This window comes from Theropithecus gelada, chromosome 4 (genome assembly GCF_003255815.1).
Source record: "Theropithecus gelada isolate Dixy chromosome 4, Tgel_1.0, whole genome shotgun sequence".
Classification (NCBI taxonomy): Eukaryota; Metazoa; Chordata; class Mammalia; order Primates; family Cercopithecidae; genus Theropithecus; species Theropithecus gelada.
In genome coordinates, this window is record NC_037671.1 from 116,689,098 (window position 1) to 116,711,173 (window position 22,076).

A 22,076-nucleotide genomic window follows, 5' to 3' on the forward strand; every position below is an offset into this window, starting at 1 on the left:
TACATCTATTGCTAAAAACAAAAAAGCCCCATTTCCATGAAGCACTGAAGAGTTGAGTAGGCTGAAACTGGACCAAGATCTTCCATCACAATGATATAAAAACCTGCAAATGCGATGGCAGGTATCGCCATTCCCACACACACATCCAGCACCCACAGTAAGTATTTCCCCAACAATCAGCACTCTCCGCACCTGCAGTCCCCGCTGCTTTTCATCTCGTCGGTTTGTTCTCTTGCTGATCATTGCACCTTTCCTTTCCCTGCTCTTTCATCTCTCGCCCTACTTCACAGGAGTAAGACTCCTAGTCCTACACAGAGCAATTTACTCAGCTCCCTGAATTATCTAGGAATTTCCCCAGAGACGAGAGTCTGTGGAGATACTTTCCTTTAGGTTTAGAGAGCATTGAATACCATTGGTTGATGACAGAGGTGACAGGATTCTGGGGGCAGTCTGTTCTTCCAGATGCAGAATCCTTTTGGATAGGGCAAGTAGACCTGTGGACATATTAGATTCCTATAATTCATATAATTTTAGGGCTGAAAACGTTTTCATGGGTCACCCTTCCGTTGAAGAAAGTAAGCTCTTTAGTGACCCACCTTGGGTCACATTGTCTACCTTCTACAAACTCTGTGCTTGTAGAAAATAGGCTTTCAACCAAATATTCTTGGAACATAATCTTTTTTTTTTTTTTTTGAGACGGAGTCTCGCTCTGTCGCCCAGGCTGGAGTGCAGTGGCGCGATTTCGGCTCACTGCAAGCTCCACCTCCTGGGTTCACGCCATTCTCCTGCCTCAGCCTCCCAAGTAGTTGGGACTACAGGCGCCCGCCACCACGCCCGGCTAATTTTTTTATTTTTAGTAGAGACGGGGTTTCACCGTGTTAGCCAGGATGGTCTCGATCTGCTGACCTTGTGATCCGCCCGCCTTGGCCTCCCAAAGTGCTGGGATTACAGGCGTGAGCCACCGCGCCCGGCCGGAACATATTTTACCAGGTTTTCACATTTGGATTTCTGGATACAGTAAGTAGCCAGTTACTACTTTAACGTCAGAAAAAGATGTCTTTAATTTTTTTATAGTCTGTAGTAGAAAACTTACGAAAGAAGGTACTTAAAAACGCCAGCTGTATATTTCCTAGAGGAAAAACTGGCAAAGGCGCTCTTCACAAAGGGTAGACGGTACTTTATACATCAAACCCAACAATCCGGTCTCACACTTTACATTGAGTTTAACCATAAGTAAAACCTCGTCACACCGTCACCGTTACTCCAATTATGGCAATAACGACCTCCTTCTACGGATGCGGTTGACAGATAAGATCTCTAAACTGCTGCTAATCAATCGGTCCTGGCTCAAGAATTTCTTATCTGCCTGATTCAGAAAATACAGATGCTGGAAGCTCACAGGCTTGTTCGGGGAAAGAACGCTAAGCAAGAATAAAATTTTATTTCAAAGCGCCAAAAATCTCGAATTCTGAGGTCCCACAGCAAGGTTTCCCAGAGCGACTCACAGTTGTTCCCTTGTGAGAACGTAGCTCCGTGAAATGCGCATCCCTACTCGGTCCAGAGAAATAGATCAATGGGAAAAAGGATTGAATCAACAGGAGAGAGCCTTAACCCACGGCCGCGGGCGAGTCGTCTGGGCAGGGGCAGGCGGGAGCAACGTGGGGCGACGCTCACGAACGATCAGAGCGGCGGGCGACGCAACGAGGCCCGGAGGCCGCTGGCTGTGCGCTCCCTCGCAGCAGCCGGGCGGGCAGAAGCCCCCAGTACTCGGCCCCCGCGCAAGCGACGCCGGGAAATGCCCACATCCGGGAAACCTGCAGCGGAGTGCGGCGGCGGCGACACTGAGTGGAAGGCAAAATGGCGGCGGCGGCAGTGTCCTGGTGTTAAGGGGAGAGCCAGGTCCTCGCGACCCCCGCGACGGGTCGCGCTGGCCCGCGGCAGCCGGCCCGCTCCTCTCCCCGCTCTGCCCCACCAGGGATACTTGGGGTTGCTGGGACGGGCTCCGGCCGCCTCGGCGTCCGCCCTCAGGCCCGTGGCTGCTGTCCAGGAGCTCTGCTCTCCCCTCCAGGTAGGTCCCGGGCCGGCGTAGCTGGTGCTCTCCTCCTTTGCTCGAGTTGGCGGGGCGGTGGCCGCCGGGGCCCAGGCCCATCCCCGCTGGCGAGGGTCCAGAGGTTGCTGTGGACTGGCGGGCAGAGCCGGCCCGCTCCGGGCCTGACTTGGCTGGTTGCATTGACCCGAGCTGAGCCCTGCCCTGGGGAAGCGAGGGTTGGCCGCGCCCGGTGCTGCAGGAAGAGCCCCAGGCTTTTCGGCCTCGAAGGTGCAGGTTTGGCTGGGTAGAGCCTGTGTTGCTGGCTGCCTTGCGCCGACGGTCTCCCACCCCACCCCCAACACGCTAGTCGGCGGTGTCCAGGGGGGAAGGAACGGGAAAGGTGGTTCTGAAGGAAAATTGCAGTAAAAGGGCTACAGTTCTTTAAATCCTAGAGGGCCGTGATCCTGGGTATATCTTGGAGAAATCCTTGGAGTCTCTTCTGTCTAGTTCAGTGTGATTTTAGGTTACTGTTCTTAGTTGAAAGTGGTGGGAAAGATGGAGAAGTCTTTATGGAGTAGCAGTGTGTATATAAATACAGCAAATGAAAGAACGACAATTAAGGGAACAGTGACTCTCAGATGACTTGATTTATCACTTCTGACTTCTCTGTCAATTTCTAAGGGAACAAAATTTAATGTTTGCCAACTCATATGTTAATACGACTTTTAAAACATGTATTAAATCTAGTGAACAATAAGTATAATCTCATGCACAGAAGTATATTGTATAACTCCAGTTTTGGAAATGGATTTGAATGTTAGCGATCATGAAACTTGTCAGACCTTTATGAATTATTTATTGAAGGTTAAAATTTTTTATCAAATTTCCTCCATGAGGAAGAAAAGCTAGGACATTATAATTGGAATGAATGTTCTCTGCTACGAAAACGAAGCTTATCTCTGACGGTAAAGTAGGGTAGTTGATTCCCTAAGGCAGTGGAGGAATTTGATTGAACAGTGAAAGAAGTAGCACTGTGTTAGTCCGGTTGGCTGCTACTGCAAGAAACTAGATCATGGTCCATGCTTGGAATGGTGCATTCTGTGCCTAAATATTGATTAAATATGCCTTGCTGCTCACCAAAAAACACTTCTACTACATTTTTAATGTATAATATCTGGCTTTCATTGTATGGGTCATTTTTATTTTTGTTTTGTTTTTATTGCAAGTCCTTGTTGTTCTGTATAAATAGTCTTTGGAACTGTTCTAACCCTGGTTGTTTAGTTATTTTAGATGTTTTATTTATATTAATGGGAGATTGTTATACATCACAAAAGTTATTTAGTCATTGAATAACATTTTCGCCAAGTAGAAACAGCAATCATTTTTCAGCATGAAGATACAGTGTTGCTTTCACTTTTGATCTGACAATTATTAGAAAGTGAACTGAAGAAAATATCAGTATGCAGTTTCCTTTAAAGATGGGAACTCGCTATCTTGCCTGTGCTGGATTCCAACTCCTGGGCTCCAGCAATCCTCCACCACAGCCTCTCAAGTAGCTGGGACTACAGGTGCACTACTGCACCCAGCCAGGGTACTTTTCTGATAAACTTAATTCAACCCAAGTTAACACTTTGAAATCTTATGTAATGGTACCATTTTTTTCCCCTAAGTTGGACAAACTAATCAGTGATACTTGTTTGTTGATGTTTGTATTTTTGATAAGGGTCTGAACTTTTTAAAAAAAAAATGGCGATTTGTCATACCCAGGCAGTTTGATTCCAGAGCTCTTACTTTAACCATGAGGTTAAAAGTCATTGAAAGTTATGGAGTAGGTAGGTGACATGATCAGAATTGCTTATTAAGATGAATCTGGCCCCATTGTAGTGTGGGTTAAAAAGGTGAACAGTTTTGCTTTGAATAATTATTTTAAAAATTCTCTTTGCCTAGTAATAATTTGAATTTTCACATGTCATAGCAGCAAAGATTATTGAGATTTAGTAATGCCAGTATTAACCATACCTTGTTGTGGGGATTATAAAATTAGTATAACTTTCTAGAAGGCAGTCTGACAATAAATATTAGAATTTTAAATATGTATTCTCTTTGATCCAGCAATTCCACTTCTGGGAATTTATTTTAAGGAAAATGCTCAGCAATGTGTGCACAAGAATTTTTATTGCAGCAATTTTTTTTTTTTGTTCACAATTTTTGTTATGTGCAAGGAATAGGCTATATATATTATATATATGTTCATTTTATTAAACTATGAAGCATAATAAAATGAACATCCATGAACTTACCACCTGTCCTCAGAACTAGAATATTACCAGTATAATTGAAGTTATCAGTTTGCAGTATTATTTTACATTAGCAAAGAAATGAGGAACAACCTAAATGTCCATCAGTCAGGGATTTATAAATAATAGTACATCTGGCCAGACGTGGTGGCTCACGCCTGTAACCAGCACTTTGGGAGGCCAAGGTGGGCGGATTACCTGAGGTCTCGAGTTCGAGACCAGCCTGGCCAACATGGTGAAACCCCATCTCTACTAAAAATACAAAAATTAGCTGGGTGTGGTGGTGCACGCCTGTAGTCCCAGCTACTTGTAAGGCTGAGGCAGGAGAATCACTTGAACCCGGGAGACGGAGGTTGCAGTGAGCCGAGATGGCACCACTGCACTCTAGCCTGCGACAGAGTGAGGCTCCTTCTCAAAAAAATAAATAAATAAAATAAAAATAGTACATATACATGATGAAGTTCAATATCAAGGTATTTATTTATTTATTTATTTATTTATTTTATTTTATTTTTTTTGAGACGGAGTCTCTCTCTGCCGCCCAGGCTGGAGTACGGTGGCCGGATCTCAGCTCACTGCTAGCTTCGCCTCCTGGGTTTACGCCATTCTCCTGCCTCAGCCTCCCGATTAGCTGGGACTACAGGCGCCCGCCACCTCGCCCGGCTAGTTTTTTGTATTTTTAGTAGAGACAGGGTTTCACCGTGTTAGCCAGGATGGTCTCGATCTCCTGACCTCGTGATCCGCCCGTCTCGGCCTCCCAAAGTGCTGGGATTACAGGCTTGAGCAACCGCGCCCAGCCAATATCAAGGTATTTAAAGGAATGAGGTTGAACTATCATATTTTCTCAGTTCTGAAATACCACTAACTCTAAGATAAGCCATCTATTTAGTAGCAATTTTTTAGCGGACAGAAAGTAAACATAAAGATTTTATTAATAATCAGTAGCATACATTTATTCGTTCAATTGTATACCATTTTCATCACAATAAAGTTTGAGTCTCAGCCTTATTCACATTCAGAATCTAGGATTCTTCTGAATTACTTTGGGTAGTTAATGCAACATCATGATAACAGGCTGCTTTTCGTAATGCTAGTTAATTATCTTAACCTATGTTGTCTTTATGATTGTGTGTATAATTTTAAGGTATATTGAAGAATACTGGGATGTTGCTTTCCTTTTTGCTTATTTTTTTTTTTCTTCTAATTAAACAGCTTCCTCTGAAGATAACTGCAAAAGTTTTGACAGATTTTGAGTCTCTTACCTTTGAAAATTCTGTGATCTTGCTTGAATTTAATAATTATGCCTTTAATTGCATTGTCTATTGAATGACAGTTTGAGTGCACAATACTATATCACAATGGAACCTTTTCAAAACATTTTGTGGGCCAGGCATGGTGTAATCCCAGTATTTTGGGAAGCTGAGGCAGGAGGAACACTTGAATTCAGGAGTTTGACACCAGCCTGGGCAACCTAGCAAGCTCTCCATCTCTATTTACAAAAGTAATAATAGCCAGGCGGGTAGCTCGTGTTTGTAATCCCAGCACTTTGGGAGGCTGAGATGGATGGATCACATGAAGTCAGGAGCTCAAGACCAACCTGGCCAACATGGCGCACCCCTGTCTCTACTAAAAATACAAAAATTAGCTGTGTGTGGTGGTGGGTACTTGTAGTCCCAGCTACTCTGGAGGCTGAGGCATGAGAATCACTTGAACTTGGGAAGCAGAGGTTGCAGTGAGTCAGCATATGGCACTACACTCCAGCCTGGGCAACAGAGTGAGACTCATGCCTATAATCCCAACACTTTGGGAGGTTGAGGCAGGTGGATCACCTGAGGTCAGGAGTTCAAGACTACCCTGGCCAACATGATGAAACCCTGTCTCTACTAAAAATACAAAAAGTAGCCACACATGATGGCACATGCCTGTAATTCCAGCTACTTGGGAGGCTAAGGCAGGAGAATCGCTTGAACCCGGGAGGCAGAGGTTGCAGTGAACTGAGATTGCGCCATTGCACTCCAACCTGGACAACAAGAGAGAAACTGCTTCTCAAAAACAAACAAACAAACAAAAACAAAACAGAAAAAAAGAAAAAACATTTTGAGCATCATATATGGTGCTGCCAATGAAAATATTACAATTGGCCGGGTATGGTGGCTCATGCCTGTAATCGCAGCACTTTGGGAGGCCAAGGCAGGTGAATCACCTGAGGTCAGGTGTTTGAGACCAGCCTGGACAACATGGTGAAACCCCATCTCTACTAAAAGTACTAAAAATTAGCCGGGTGTGGTGGTGGATGCCTGTAATCCCAGCTACTTGGGAAGCTGAGGCAGGAGAATTCCTTGAACCTGGGAGGCAGAGGTTGCAGTGAGCCGAGATGGTGCCATTGCACTCCATCCTGGGCAACAGAGCGAGACTCTGTCTCAAGAAAACAAAAAAAGAAAATAATACAATTGAGGTAACAAAGAGATTTCGGCTTTTATTTTATGGTTAAGTTAGGCATGTGCAATGACTGCTACTCTAGAACTTTTCTGCTTTGGAGGGGAGATTCGACCTTGATTTATTTGGAAGGGACTCTCAGCCATTGTTTTAATTATCATCCCTGGCCACCTGTGAAGTGTGTGTTGGGTGAGTATTCTCTCTTTGGAAGGTACAAATCTTTCTCAACTAGCTTATTGCTCTTAGAAGTTGGGGGCCCAAGGGTTGATCTTAAGATATACTCTATTTATTTATTTATTTATTTTTTTCTGGGACAGAGTTTTGCTCTGACTCCAGCCCAGGCTGGAGTGTAGTGGCAAAAATCACGGCTCACTACAGCCTTGACCTCCTGGGCTCTATTGATCCTCTCACCTCAATTGATCCTCCCACCTCAGTCTCTCCAGTAGCTGGGACTGCAGGTGCACACCAACATACTTGGCTGATTTTTTCTATTTTTTGTAGAGATAGGGTCTCACTTTGTTGCCCAGGCTAGTCTCAAACACCTGGGCTCAACAGATCCGCCCACTTCAGCCTCCAAAAGTTTTGGGATTACAGGCATGAGCCACTGCACCTGGCCCTAAATTTTAGAAATATTAAAATGTAGAAAAGCATGCTTAGAATCAAACAAACGTGACACTGGCTGGGCATGGTGGCTCACGCCTGTAATCCCAGCACTTTGGGACGCCGAGATGGGAGGATCACTTGAGGCCAGGAGTTTGAGACCAGCCTCATCAACATAGCGAGACCCTCGTCTCTATTAAAAAAAAAGAGAGAGAATAAAAGATAAAATGTGGCTGGGCGCAGTGGCTCACACCTGTAGTCCCAGCACTTTGGGAGGCCAACAAGGGCGGTCTCCTGAAGTCAGGAGTCTGAGACCAGCCTGACCAGCATGGAGAAACTCTGTCTCTACTAAAAATAGAAAATTAACCGGGTATACTGGCACATGCCTGTAATCCCAGCTACTTGGGTGGCTGAGGCAGGAGATTTGCTTGAACCTGGGAGGCGAAGGTTGCGGTGAGCCATCACACCATTGCACTCCAGCCTGGGTGACAAGAGCGAAACTCCGTCTCAAAATAAATAAATAAATAAATGACACCTATTACTGTGGAAAGATGTTCGTGGTATTATGTTATTCCTTTGCCAACAAATTGGGCCCTGATTAGTGATAGAGGCAAGATTCTTGGGTCCTATGGTCCACATGCCCAGTAATCTCTTAATCGGGTCCAGATATGGTGAAGTAATGTGTCCTGTGTGCTGCGTGTGTGCGTACTCTGTCTGTCTGTCACTCACTGTATCTGTTTCTCTCTATCTCCCTTCCTTTTCTCTTCCCCTCACTCACTCACTGCAGTACACAAGGGCCACAGTAAGCACTCTTCCTAGAAAAAGAGAATAATGGAAGATAAGCAGCAAATGCTGATCTATAATCTGAAATCTCCTAGTCAGATTCTGTGTAAGCAACCAGCCGTGGAGGTAGGGGAGATTGGACCTTGATTTATTTGGAAGGAACTCTCTCATCCATTGTTTTAATTATCCTTGGCCACCTGCGAAGTTTGTGTTATACCTTCCCTTTGGAACGTACAGATCTTTCTCAGCTAGCTTATTGCTCATAGAAGTTGGGGGCCCAAAAGTTTTAAATTTTGAACAGACAAAAAGAGTTTTTTAGTATGAACTTAAGGATGATTTAAGAAAAAAAAAATTTCTTTCTGTTTTTTGAGACGGAGTCTCACCCTGTCACCCAGGCTGGAGTGCAGTGGCACAATCTCGGCTCACTGCAACCTCCGCCTCCCAGTTTCAAGTGATTCTTCTGCCTCAGCCTCCTGAATAGCTGGAACTACAGGCACACACCACCATGCCCAGCTAATTTTTGTATTTTTTAGTAGAGACGAGGTTTCACCATATTGGCCAGGCTGGTCTCGAACTCCTGACCTCGTGATCCACCCGCCTCAGCCTCCCAGAGTGCTGGAATTAGAGATGTGAAGCACCGCGCCTGGCCAAAAAATATTTTTTTTTTAACAAAACAGTTTCTTTAAGTTAGTAAACCTCTTCCAATCTGTTTGGTTTCCATCAATTCTGTGTGTCAGTAACCACGACCGAAGTTTGCATGTACTGGTAAACTCATCCAAAGATTTAAGAGTGTCTATTCCTCCTCCTCTCATTTGGTTATTTGAGGCTATTAGGTTTGATGGGAGGGCTACATCTTTAATACGATCTTAACCACAGAAGCACTAGTTAGCTAACGAGTTTCAGTAGGCATCTGTGCTCAGTCTTTTAATCCTGCCTCTAGGGGTCTAGGTGCAAACTGCTTTTCCAGTCCTTCAAGGCTTTAAATTTCTGAACTTTTTCTATTCTCTTCTGTTTTTGCTTTCAAATCTGCTACTTCCTTCTTGAACTCATCATTTACTTATAATACTTGCCAAATATCTAATAGCAGCTAATACTCAGTTCCAAAATCCTCTTTACCAAACTCTTTTATAAGACTACAAGGTCAGTAGCCTCTTTGTATGCTCACTGACCTTGTAGTTGTATGAAAAGTTATTATAGGCAACAGCTTTACCAGATATTTTGCCACTATGAAACATGATCCTCCATCTTTCCGGCCTCTGGTATCTGTTTCCTCTCAACCCTCAGCCTGACCACTAAGGCAGTATCACTAAGGTAGGACTGCATAGGTTTTTATTGTAGCAGCACCTGACTTCCAGGTACCAGTTTGCTGTATTAGGATAATGAAACACTGAATATACAGATGGACAATGGCCAGATCATGTATGAAACTAGAACTCTGACCCATGACCTATGTAGCAATAGGCCCAAACAGTCAGGACTTGGTCAGTAATTACCAGCTTCCCTAATTTTTGTGCCTACTTCCAATTTGGGACGACTCAGAGAAAGCCAAATATGCTTCCCAAACCAACCACATAGGATACCCCGCTTCCAGTGTCGACGAAGAGTCAAACTCTGTAAAATATTTTAAAAGATCTAAGCCAAATATGAGTGGCCATTGCCCCATGACACAGCCCTCAGGAGCTCCTGAGAACATGTGCCCAAGGTGATCAGACTACATCTTGGTTTTATACATTTTAGGGAGACGTAAGACATCAATCAGTGTATGTAAGATGTACATTGGTTAGGTCCAGAAAGGAAGACAACTTGAAGCAGATGGCTTCCAGGTCATAGGTGGATTCACAGATTTTCTGATTGGCAGTTGGTTGAAAGAGTTGTTACTGTCTAAAGACCTAGAATCAATAGAAGGTAGTATCTAGGTTAAGATAAGCAGTTGTGGCCAGGCACAGTGGTTCACGCCTGTAAGCCCAACACTTTGGGAGGCCAAGGGGGTAGATCACGAGGTCAGGAGTTCAAGACCAGCCTGACCAACATAGTGAAACCTATTTCTACTAAAGATACAAAAATTAGCTAGGCATGGTAGTGTGCGCCTATGATCCCAGCTACTCAGGAGGCTGAGGCAGGAGACTCACTTGAACCTGGGAGGCGGAGATTGTGGTGAGCCAAGATCAAGCCACTGCATTCCAGCCTGGGCAACAGAGTGAGACTCCATCTGAAAAAAAAAAAAAAAAAAAAAAAGGTAAGGGATTATGGAGCCCAGCGTTCCCATTATGTAGATAGAATCAATAGGAAGGAATGTCTGAGTTAAGGTAAGGGGTTGTGGAGACCAAGGTTCCCATTATGTAAAGGAAGCCTCCAGGTGGCAGGCTTTAGAGATAATACATTGTAAATGTTTCTTATCAGGGTTGATTCTCTCCGGGATCAGGCAAAAGGCCTGAGAAAGGAAGGGAATTATCTTCAGAATGTAGATTTTCCCCACAAGAGACAGCTTTGCAGTACTGTTTGAAGACATGGCAAAAGAAACATAATTTAGGGTCAAATACTTGGATTTCTTTCAGGGCCTGCCATCTGTCATGTGATACTATGCTAGAGTCAGGCTGGAATTGGGTATCTTATTGCTACAGAGAGTCTGTTTTGTCAGTCTTAAGATTTGTTTTAATGTTAATGCTAGTCAGCTTTGCCTGAATTCCAAAAGGGAGGAGGGAATAATGAGGCATGGCCAAACCCCGCTTTCCATCATGGCTGGAACTAGTTTTTCAGGTTAACTTTCAAATGCTCTTGGCTGAGAGGAGGGATTCATTCAGAAGGTTGAGGGACTTAGAATTTTATTTGTGGTTTACACCAGTTCTCCCACCTCCAGTTTCCCATGTCAACAACCTACAATCAGAGCATACCTGAAGTCTTCCCCCCTTTTTTAGCATAAAGATTTCCCACTCCCCTGCTTGCCTTTGAATCTTTGCCAAGCAAAGTTGACAGTGGCTGACTCCCTACCTGTATAGTAAGATCTGATTAAATAGCCTCTGCTTGTTTCCATTTGGGCAGTCTTTGTCTATTTTCACAATATTATTAGACAGTTTTATGGTAACAAATCCCCAAATATCAATGGCTTAATACAACAGAAATGTTTCTCTTGCTCAGAGTTCAGTGGGAGTCAGTAGGGCTCTCTGTCCAGTGGCTTAGGGACCCACCTTCCTTCCATATTGTCAAGCCACCATCTCAAAGTGTAACCTACATTGTCATTAAAGCAGGAAAACTGAAGCAAAGTGACTTTTAACTGCCTCAGTCCAGAATTGAGGTATGTTACATCTGTTCATCCAGCTTTGGCAGAATCTGGGAAATGGAGTTGAGTACTGTATGTGAATATAATCTCTGCCACAGTATATTTACCAAAAGCAATTGGCTAAAGATATACACAATTCCTCCATTTCAGCGTTTTTGAAATCAGAAGATGTAGATTATCTTACAATTGAATTTTTTTTTTTTTTTGAGACTGAGTCTCACTCTGTCGCCCAGGCTGGAGTGCAGTGGTGCAGTCTCGGCTCACTGCAACCTCTGCCTCTGTGGTTCAAGCGATTCTCCTGCCTCAGCCTTCCGAGTAGCTGGGACTACAGGTGCCTGCCACCATGCCTGGCTAATTTTTGTATTTTTAGTAGGGACGGGGTTTCACCATATTGACCAGGCTGGTCTCGTACAATTAAACTTGAAATGAATATTCAAATATAATGCTTCTGTTATTTCCCCTGATAAATGAAGTGATATTGTTTGATGGAAATAATAGTTTCTTTAAATCCTGTGTGTTTTTATTGCATATATTTAAATAAGAATTTGTAACAGAACCATTCTGGGATCCAGTCATTTCCTTTCCTTTTTTTTTCTTTTTTAACTCTCTATTTTGGAAAACTTCAAGAATACAAAAAAGTAGAGAGAAAGGTCAAGGCAGTAGGATTGTTTGATGCCAGGAGTTCAAGACCAGCCTGGGCAATATGGTGAGCCCCTGTCTCTACAAAATAAATAATAAGAAGAAAGAGACTAGTACAGTGAACCCTTATATACCCATTACTCAGCTACAACAGTTTTCAACAAATGACAACTTTTGTCTCATTTATATCCCCAACCCCTTCAGCACACAACCAAATTATTTTGAAATAAATTCCAGACATTATTTATTTTATCCACAGGTATTTTCAACATGTAGATGATAGAAATATGCTTAAAGTAAGTTTTCAGTTATTTAAACCTAAAACACATTGTCACACATATACCAGAACTCAGTCCTTTCTCTGACCTTTGTGCAGTCAATGTTAGGAGTTACATCAGAGTATAGGGCTAGAGAATGAATCTTTCTGGTCCAGCGTTTTCTAATGTATACTGCATGGAATGTGAATTTCATGAAATGTTATGGGGGGAGTTCTTGTCTTGAACTCCTTACCTCAAGTGATCCTTCCACGTGGGCCTCCCAAAGTATTGGGATTACAGGCGTAAACCCCCAGGCCCCCATTGTCTTCTCATAATTCCCCATGATTATGTAAAAGAATGAGATGTCCGGCCAGGCGCAGTGGCTCACACCTGTAATCCCAGCACTTTGGGAGGCCCAGGCGGGCGGATCACGAGGTCAGGAGTTCGAGACCAGCCTGACCTACATGATGAAACTCCATCTCTACTAAAAATACAAAAATTAGCCGGGCATGGTGGTGTGTGCCTGTGATCCCAGCTACTCAGGAGGCTGAGGCAGGAGAATTGCTTGAACCAGGGAGGCAGAGGTTGCAGTGAGCCAAGATTGCCCCACTGCACTCCAGCCTGGGTGACAGAGTGAGGCTCTGTCTTCAAAAAAAAAAAAAAACAAAACAGAGAGATGTCCAATTTTGTGTATTATGATCCCATTTTTGTTAGTAGTATATGTTAGAATATTCAGTATTAATAGTGATTATTATTGGTTTCCTGTGTCTTATGTAACAAATCACTCTAAACCTGATGGCTTAAAACAACATAAATTTATCCTCTTACAGTTCTGGAGGCCAGAAGTCTAAAATCAAGGCATTAGCAAGGCCAGTTTTCCTCCAGAGGCTCTAAGAGAGAAGCTATCCCTTACCACTTCCAGCTTCTGTTGGCTGCTTACATCCTTGGCTTCTGACTTCATCATCACATTGCCTCCCTTTTTCTGTGTGAATCAGACCTCCTTCTGCCTCTCAAAAGGACACTTGTAATTGCATGTGGGACTTACCCTGTTAATCCATGACAATCGCTTAATCTCACAATCCTTAATCACATCTGCAACATCCCTTTTTCCAAATAAGATAACATTTACAAGTTCCAGAGAAGATTAGGAAGGGGAATATCTTTTTTTTTTTTTTTTTTTTTTTAAGACAGAGTCTCACTCTGTCTCCTAGGCTGGAGTGCCGTGGTACAGTCATGGCTTACTGCAGCCTCCACCTCCTGGGCTCAAGTGATCCTCCCACCTCAGTCTCCTGAGCAGCTGGGACTACAGCCACGCACACTGCCACACTTGGCTCATTTTTTGTAGTATTTGTGGAAACGGGATTTTGCCGTGTTGCCCACCCACGCTGGTCTTGAACTCCTGAACTCAAGTGATCCTCCCACTTTAGCCTCCCAAAGTGTTGGGATTACAGGTGTAAGCCAGGAGTATCTTTTTTTTTTTTTTTTTTTTTGATATGGAGTTTCGCCCTTATTGCCCAGGCTGGAGTGCAATGGCGCCATCTCGGCTCACCACAACCTCCACCTCCTAGGTTCAAGTGATTCTCCTGCCTCAGCCTCCCGAGTAGCTGAGATTACAGGCATGTGCCACCACACCTGGCTAATTTTGTATTTTTAGTAGAGACGGGGTTTCTCCGTGTTAGTCAGGCTGGTCTCGAACTCCTGACCTCAGGTGATCCGCCCTGCCTCGGCCTCCCAAAGTGCTGGGATTACAGACGTGAGCCACCACGCCCATCTCAGGAATCTTTTAAGAGGCCATTATTCAGCACACTACAGTGATTCTCACTCTTGAGGAAGGTGAATTATGAGGGACTTCTACTTTTTTCTACTGTATATATTTATATAAACACTTGAATTTTTCAATAAGGATGCATACTGTATTTTTTTAACAGCAGAAAGAAGAGGCAGGTTACCTGCATTTGTAAGTTCAAATATTTTTGCACTACCTACTGGTGACCAGGTCCCATTATAGGGAAATGGAAGCAAGTATTTTGACAGAAGCAAAACTATGTTTCTTTTTTTTTCTCTCTCTCTGTCTCTCTCAGAATGATGTTGGAAATGGTAAAATAACAATAATAATAAAGTGATGATTAACTTACAGTTGAAACTCAAAATAAGTGAGATATTAAAAGAATACCTACATTCTATAAATGAATTGCAACCCAGATACTAAAAGAACTGACATGTGAGATTCCGCAGCAGTGTTAATCCTTGAGAAATGGTAGGTTTCACAAGACCTAATGTAGAAAGTGTCTTCACTTTTAGAAAGGGCCAGAGGCGAATTCTGCAAACTTTAGACTGGTGAGCTAAATGTTAAGCTTAGAAAAACTCGTTAGTAAGCTATTAAATTAATATTTGGGAAAGCTTAGAAAAGAAAATGCTTTAGGAACCAGCTTCCTTCATAAAAATCATATGGTATGTCCATCCTAATTTCATTTACAAAATAATTATTCATGTATTATTATGTTATAGATAGCATATGTGTAATTTTCAGACAATGAAAAGGTTCATCTTTTTTTTTTTCAAAGTGGAGAAATATGAGCTGCTTGTCATAGAGTTTGATTGATTCATAGCTAATTTAGCAATTGTGCCATGAGAGTACTGATTTATGAGGTGAAGTCATCAGGAAACTACCTCTAGTGGCTGCTGCAGGGCTTTGTCCTGTCTCAGACCTGCTGCAAATATGTATGTGTGTGTGTAAAGGTAAACTGAGGCTGTATATAATTTCTATAAATATAAATTTTAAAAAATTAAAAATGGGTATATTTTTAACAGCTCTATTAACATATAGTTTATATACTATAAAGTTCACTCAGGCTAGGTGGGGTGGCTCATGCCTATAATCCCACCACTTTGAGAGGCTGAGGCAGGAGGCTTACCTGAACACTTGAACCCAGGAGTTCAAGACCAGCCTGAGCAACATAGGGAGACTTTGTTTTACAAAAAATTAACAAGTTAGCTGGGCAGGGTGGCATGTGCCTGCATTCCCGGCTACTTGGGAGGCTTAGGCAGGAGGATCACATGAGCACAAGAGGTTGAAGCTGCAGTGAGCTGTGATCACACCACTGTACTCCAGCCTGGGCAACAGAATGAGACCCTGTCTCAAAAAAAAAAAAAAAAAAAAACCCTCAGTTTACCCACTTAAAGTGTTTTTTAGCGTATTTACACAGCAATACATTGTAATCTAATTTTAAAACAGAAAATAGGCCGGGCGCGGTGGCTCAAGCCTGTAATCCCAGCACTTTGGGAGGCCGAGACGGGCGGATCACAAGGTCAGGAGATCGAGACCATCCTGGCTAACACGGCGAAACCCCGTCTCTACTAAAAACACAAAAAATTAGCCGGGCGAGGTGGCGGCGCCTGTGGTCCCAGCTACTCGGGAGGCTGAGGCAGGAGAATAGCGGGAACCCGGGAGGCGGAGCTTGCAGTGAGCTGAGATCTGGCCACTGCACTCCAGCCTGGGCGACAGAGCGAGACTCCGTCTCAAAAAAAAAAAAAAAACAGAAAATAGGTTAGTTTTATATACAGTACGGTGAATTTTCTTTTTTTGCTTAGGATACATTTGGGTATCTGTTTATGTCAGTGTATTGTATAGAACTACATCATTCTGCTGACCACAGTGACTCACACCTATAATCCCAGCACTTTGAGAGGCTGAAGTGGGCAGATCACCTGAGGTCGGGAGTCTGAGACCAGCCTGACCAACATGGATAAATCCCGTATCTACTTAAAATACAAAATTAGCCTGGCATGGTGGCACATGCCTGTAATCCCAGCTATTCGGGAGGCTGAGGCAGGAGAATCGCTTGAACCTGGGAGGCGGAGGTTGCAGTGAGCCAAGATGGCGCCATTGCACTCCAGCCTGGGGAATAAGAGTGAAAAAAAGAACTACATCATTCTTTTTGACTTAGATATATATTATATAAACGTACTATGAATTACTTAAACAATCCTCCACTGATGAACATCTAGACTGGTGTCAACTTTTGCTGTTATAAATGATGTTGCGAGGAACAGCCTACATCTTCACATACTTGTGTGTATATTCCTTTACTTGTGCAGCATTGTTCCTCTTAATCCTAGTTCAATTTATAAGGTAGATGTTGATAACCACTTTATGTCTCAGGAGTCAGTTTCAGAGAATTAAATGCCCAAGTCCACATTGCTACTAATTAACAGAACAAGTAATTTTTTTTTTTTTTTTTTTTTTAAATATAGATAGGGTCTCCCTACTTTGCCCAGACTGGTCTCAAACACCTGCACTCAAGCAGTCTTACCTCCTTGGCCTCCCAAGTGCTGTGATTATAGGCCTGGGCCACCATGCCTGGCCCCTGAACAAGTACTTCAATCTCATTTTTTGTTGTTGCTTTCCATTACAAGTGCTGTGCTTTTCTAGTACTCACAGGAGTACTGTAAATCCAGCTAAGCCATTTATGAGATTCATCCACAAGATCCAACCACCTCCCGCCAGACCCCACCTTCAGCAGTGGGGACTAAAGTTTGACGTGAGATTTGGTGGGGACACAGATCCAAACCATATCAGAGTCCCAGTTCATAGCTTGGAAAATAAACTCAGGCATCTGTTCTTAAAGCATAAAGGGACCTTCTGGAATAGTGCTTTAAAAATCCTTTTAAAGCAGAGGAGTGCAGTGGCTCAAGCCTGTAATCCCAGCACTTTGGGAGGCCAAGGCAGGAGAATCACTTGAGGCTAGGAGTTCGAGACCAGCCTGGCCAACACAGTGAAATCCCCATCTCTATTAAACAATACAAAAATTAGCTGGGCATGGTGGCAGACGCCTGTAATCACAGCTACTTGGGATGCCGAGGCATGAGAATCACTTGAACCTGAGAGGCGGAGGTTGCTGAACTGTGAGCCAAGGTCGTACCACTGCACTCCTGCACTCCAGCCTAGATGATAGGGCAAGAGTCTGTCTCAAAAAAGAAAAAAAGGCTGGGCGTGCGATGGCTCACTCCTGTAATCCCAGCACTTTGGGAGGCTGAGGCGGGCAGATCGTGAGGTTAGGAATTCAAGAACAGCCTGGCCAACATGGCGAAACCCCATCTCTAGTAAAAATTTTTTAAAAAGTTAGCTGGGTGTAGTGACGGGTGCCTGTAATCCCAGCTATTGGGGAGGCTGAGGCAGAATTTGCAGTGAGCCAAGATCATGCCACTGCACTGTAATCTGGGTGACAGAGAGAGACTCCATCTCAAAAAAAAAAGTTAAAGCAACAATACCCTTCTAAAGAAATATTGAAGTCTGATTTGTAAAATTTAAAATTTGATCCACTAGGTAAAGTTGTTAATGAGAGGTTACCTGTTTTATTGTTCACTTAATAATCCCTAGTATTTGTATATATGCTTTATATGCTTACTAAAGAACTTTTTTTTTTTTTTAAATCATCATAGCTACTACTTGAGGTAAATCTAGGTTATAGGCTAGGAAATAGGCATGGAGAAATTAAGTAGCTTGTCCTGAACCCAGAGTAATCCTTAATGGAGTCAGAACTATAACCTGAATCTCTTAACCACTGTATCAATGGAATTTTCCTCTAATACATGGTACTGCTTTATTAACCACTTTATAGCTTTCCTTTCTTTCTTTCTTTTATAGAGTTAATTATTTATATTGTAAAGAATTTTAACAGTTCTGGAGACTTCCTTGAAGGATCATTTTCACTTTTGTTCGGAAGAAAGCTCTGGATCTATCAAATAAAGAAGTCCTTCGTGTGGGCTACATATATAGATGTTTTCATGAAGAGGAGTGAAAAGCCAGAAGGATATAGACAAATGAGGCCTAAGACCTTTCCTGCCAGTAACTATACTGGCAGTAGCCGGCAAATGTTGCAAGAAATTCGGGAATCCCTTAGGAATTTATCTAAACCATCTGATGCTGCTAAGGCTGAACATAACATGAATAAAATGTCAACTGAAGATCCTCGACAAGTCAGAAATCCACCCAAATTTGGGACGCATCATAAAGCTTTGCAGGAAATTCGAAACTCTCTGCTTCCATTCGCAAATGAAACAAATTCTTCTCGTAGTACTTCAGAAGTTAATCCACAGATGCTTCAAGACTTGCAAGCTGCTGGATTTGATGAGGTAAGAATGTTTTAAAGACAAAAGAAAGAATTCTTCTTACCTTATGCTACATAACACTTTTTGGGTGATAACATGCCAAAATGTTTCCTTTAGGATAATTGAACTGCGTATACACATTTATGTATTTTATCAGCAAAGAATGTCACGTTTATAATTCCATCAATTACTATAACAAAATAATTGTTATTTCTTTAGTTTCTTCTGTGATATGTATCACTAAATTCTGGAGTTTCTGGAATTTAAAAGGCCAGGTCATGAAGTCAGAATGGAAGTGCAGTTGAAGAAAGCCACAGGTGAGGGTAGGGGAAGGACATCTGTTTGTGTGAAATACAAGCTTGGTGAACTAAGTGGCTGTTGGGGAAATGATAGTTCCAAGGATATGAAATTTAACTTTATAGTAGGGAGAAAGAATTATAGTTACGAGTTTGTGTAAGCAGTTGTGTTCTCAGGCCCAAATCTTAAATTCACAAAAACTAACAAAATTTCACTTCCAGCTAACTGTGCCAAGTCTTTAATATTTCTCTTCAGAATTCATTTTGAAGTTTTTTCATAACCCATATATTTAACCCTTTCATTTAGGTTATTAATAAAATTTGCTTCTTATGATAACATACCTTGTAAGCATGAATATTTTAGGTGTCAGGAGTCATTTCAGATACATATTGGCAATGTAAAATGTAACTAAATGTGAATAATCAAAAGTTAGGCCGCGCGCGGTGGCTCACGCCTGTAATCCCAGCCCTTTGGGAGGCTAAGGTGGGTGGATCACCAGAGGTCAAGAGTTCCAGACCAGCCTGACCAACATGGTGAAACTCTGTCTTTACTAAAAATACAAAATTAGCTGGGCATGGTGGTGCATGTCTGTAATCCTAGCTACTTGGGAAGCTGAGGCAGGATAATCGCTTGAACCCAGGAGGCAGAGGTTGCAGTGAGCCGAGATCGTGCCATTGCACTCCAGCCTGGGCAACAAGAGGGAAACTCTATCTCAAAAAAAGAGTTAATTACATTTTTCAAAATTATAGTAATTTTTTTCTGATTGCAAAAATATTACCTATTCTCTGTTAACAATTTAAAAGTGTAAAGAAGCTGAAAATTATATTTAGCTTCACTGTATAAAGGTAACGACCCTTAAAATTCCTTCACTATTTGTTTTTTTGTGTTTTTTTGGTGACTGAATTTCCATAAATATTTCTATTTAATTTGAAAAATGAGAACCTAAGTATGCATTATAGTAAAGGATTTGAAAAGGGAGATTTACAACTAAACTAGAAGGAAAAAAATTTTTATTTTTTATTTTTTTTGAGACGGAGCCTTGCTCATGCTGGAGTGCAGTGGCGCGATCTCGGCTTGCTGCAACCTCTGCCTCCCGGGTTCAAGCGATTCTCCTGCCTCAGCCTCTCGGGTAGCTGGGACTACAGGCGCCCGCCACCACGCCCAGCTAATTTTTGTATTTTTAGTAGAGATGGGGTTTCACCATATTAGCCAGGCTGGTCTCACACTCCTGACCTCGTGATCCGCCTGCCTTGGCCTTTCAAAGTGCTGGGATTACAGGCGTGAGCCTCCACACCCAGCCGAAAAAAAAAATTTCTGGCACATTCTATTTACTTTTTTGATTAATATTATTTTCTATCATTTTTATACGTAAGTGTTCTAAAAATACTGGATTTGGACCAGGAAATAGAGAGAGGAGGAAGAGGGAAGGACCTGGGATAATGTTTTTCTGGTTAGTATTTGGAGGATTAAAGAAATGACTTGAGTGGAGATTGTCCCAAGCACTTTCTTCCTAATCCCTTAGCCAAAAGGCAAAGAATAATTATTGATCTTATTCTTTCCTTTTACATATTGCTAAGCAAAGAGAAGTTATGAAATCACATAGCTATAAAAGCCCCGAGTGGTAATGTGTTATGTCAGATAAGTCACCCAGTAATACTTATTTATGGAGCTCTTACTGTGTGTGCACCCCACCCATCAGTCAGGATAGTGAATCATACCAGACATGGGCTATACCTTTAAGGTAATTAAAAGTTCTTTCTAATAAAGACAGTTTTAAGAAATCTAAGGCATTGGTCATTGCTCTATTCATTATTGGTAATAATAACAATAACTGGTTTGTATTACAAAGATATGTTTGTGCTTTTTTTTCATTGAAATGCTACTACACAAATGATAGCTTTATTGTAATTACACATTTCAAACTGTCACAAGATTGCTTTACTGAAAGTATTTAGACATTCATCATAGCTCATTTGTCCAAATAATGAAGTATGGTATTTTTTATTTATTTTATTTTATATTCTAATTAAAAAGTAAACTTTAATGTCAAAAATGCAAACGTGGGAAGGGCAGAAAGATCACACACAAGGCTGTCCCTTCACACTTGGAGGGTTGCACATCGGCCGGACAGAGGCGCTCCTCACTTCCCAGACAGTGGGGCAGCCGGATAGAGGACTCCTCACTTCCCACACTGTGAAGCAGCTGGGCAGAAGTATTCCTCACTTCCCAGACACTGCGGAAGTATGTTGTTATTTACACCAACGGTGATATAAAGAATCTGGCAGTCTACTTCTCCTTCCTTGAATCACTCATTCTGGTAGCATCCCATTATATTGTAGAGTTTATCTTGTTCAAGATCCTAACTTGGTATTTCAAAATTATTATCTAGTTTTCACTTCATTCTTTTTATCATTTCAGAAACCCTAACCTACTCCTTTTATTAGCTAGGCCAAGTTCAAGATAGTGCCTTTTTTTTGAGAATATGTTTCTGGTGACCCTGTACAATTAAGATCTCAAATATTTCAACATTGATTTTCTCACAGGAATAAATGTTAAATAGGATTGATGCATTCTTGGAGCACATAATACAATCACTGGGGTATATTTTTGCTTATAAGCATGAAAAACAAAAGCATAATTATGTGGTCATATTTTCTTATCACATAAGACTTCCGGCCAGGCATGGTGGCTCACGCCTGTATCCTAGCACTTTGGGAGGCCAAGGCGTGTGGATCACTTGAGGCCAGGCATTCGAGACCAGCCTGGCCAACATGGTGAAACCCCAAGTCTACAAAAAATACAAAAAAAACATTAGCTGGGCCTGGTGGTGCATTCCTGTGGTCCCAGCTACTTGGGTGGCTGAGGTAGGGGAATCATCACTTGAACCTGGGAGGCAGAGGTTGCAGTGATCTCACTCCAGCCTGGGCGACACAGCAAGACTCTGCCTTTAAAAAAAAAAAAAAAAAAACTTCTGGCTGGGTGTGATGGTTCACACTTGTAATTCCGGTGCTCTGGGATGCCAAGGCCAGGAGGATTGCCTGAGGCCAGGAGTTCAAGTCCAGCCTGGGCAACATAATGAGACCCTGTCTGTACAAAAAAATTAAAAATTAAAAATCAGCCAGATATGGTGGCATATGCTTGTAGTCCCCAACTACTTAGGAGGCTGAGGTGGGAGAATCACTCAAACCCAGGAGATTGGGACTGCAATGAGTTATGGTTGGTTGCACCACTGCACTGCAGCCTGGGCAACAGAGCAAGACCCTGTCCCTAGTGGAAAAAAAAAAAGACTCCCATTCCAGAGTTACTGATTTGAGCGTGCTTTTTTCCACACTGGCACTAACACCTCCACT

At 42.4% G+C, this 22,076-nt stretch overlaps 1 protein-coding gene across 6 annotated transcripts in view; it reads left to right on the top strand.

Moving 5' to 3' along the window:
* The first annotated feature begins 1,663 nt into the window (after positions 1–1,663).
* LATS1 (large tumor suppressor kinase 1) overlaps positions 1,664–22,076 on the top strand; it is a 58,230-nt gene continuing 37,817 nt past the window's right edge. For 4 of the 6 annotated variants that reach the window (XM_025381870.1, XM_025381872.1, XM_025381866.1 and 1 more), the window contains exons 1-2: positions 1,664–2,068; positions 17,966–18,453. Coding sequence is in view for 2 of the 6 variants with exons in the window: in XM_025381866.1 (XP_025237651.1) it covers positions 18,106–18,453 (348 nt within the window). In the remaining 4 variants the exon portion in view is untranslated. Of the gene's footprint in view, positions 2,069–3,402; positions 3,621–17,965; positions 18,454–22,076 lie in introns of those variants that run through there. The other 2 variants (XM_025381871.1, XM_025381867.1) reach the window with 2 other exon arrangements.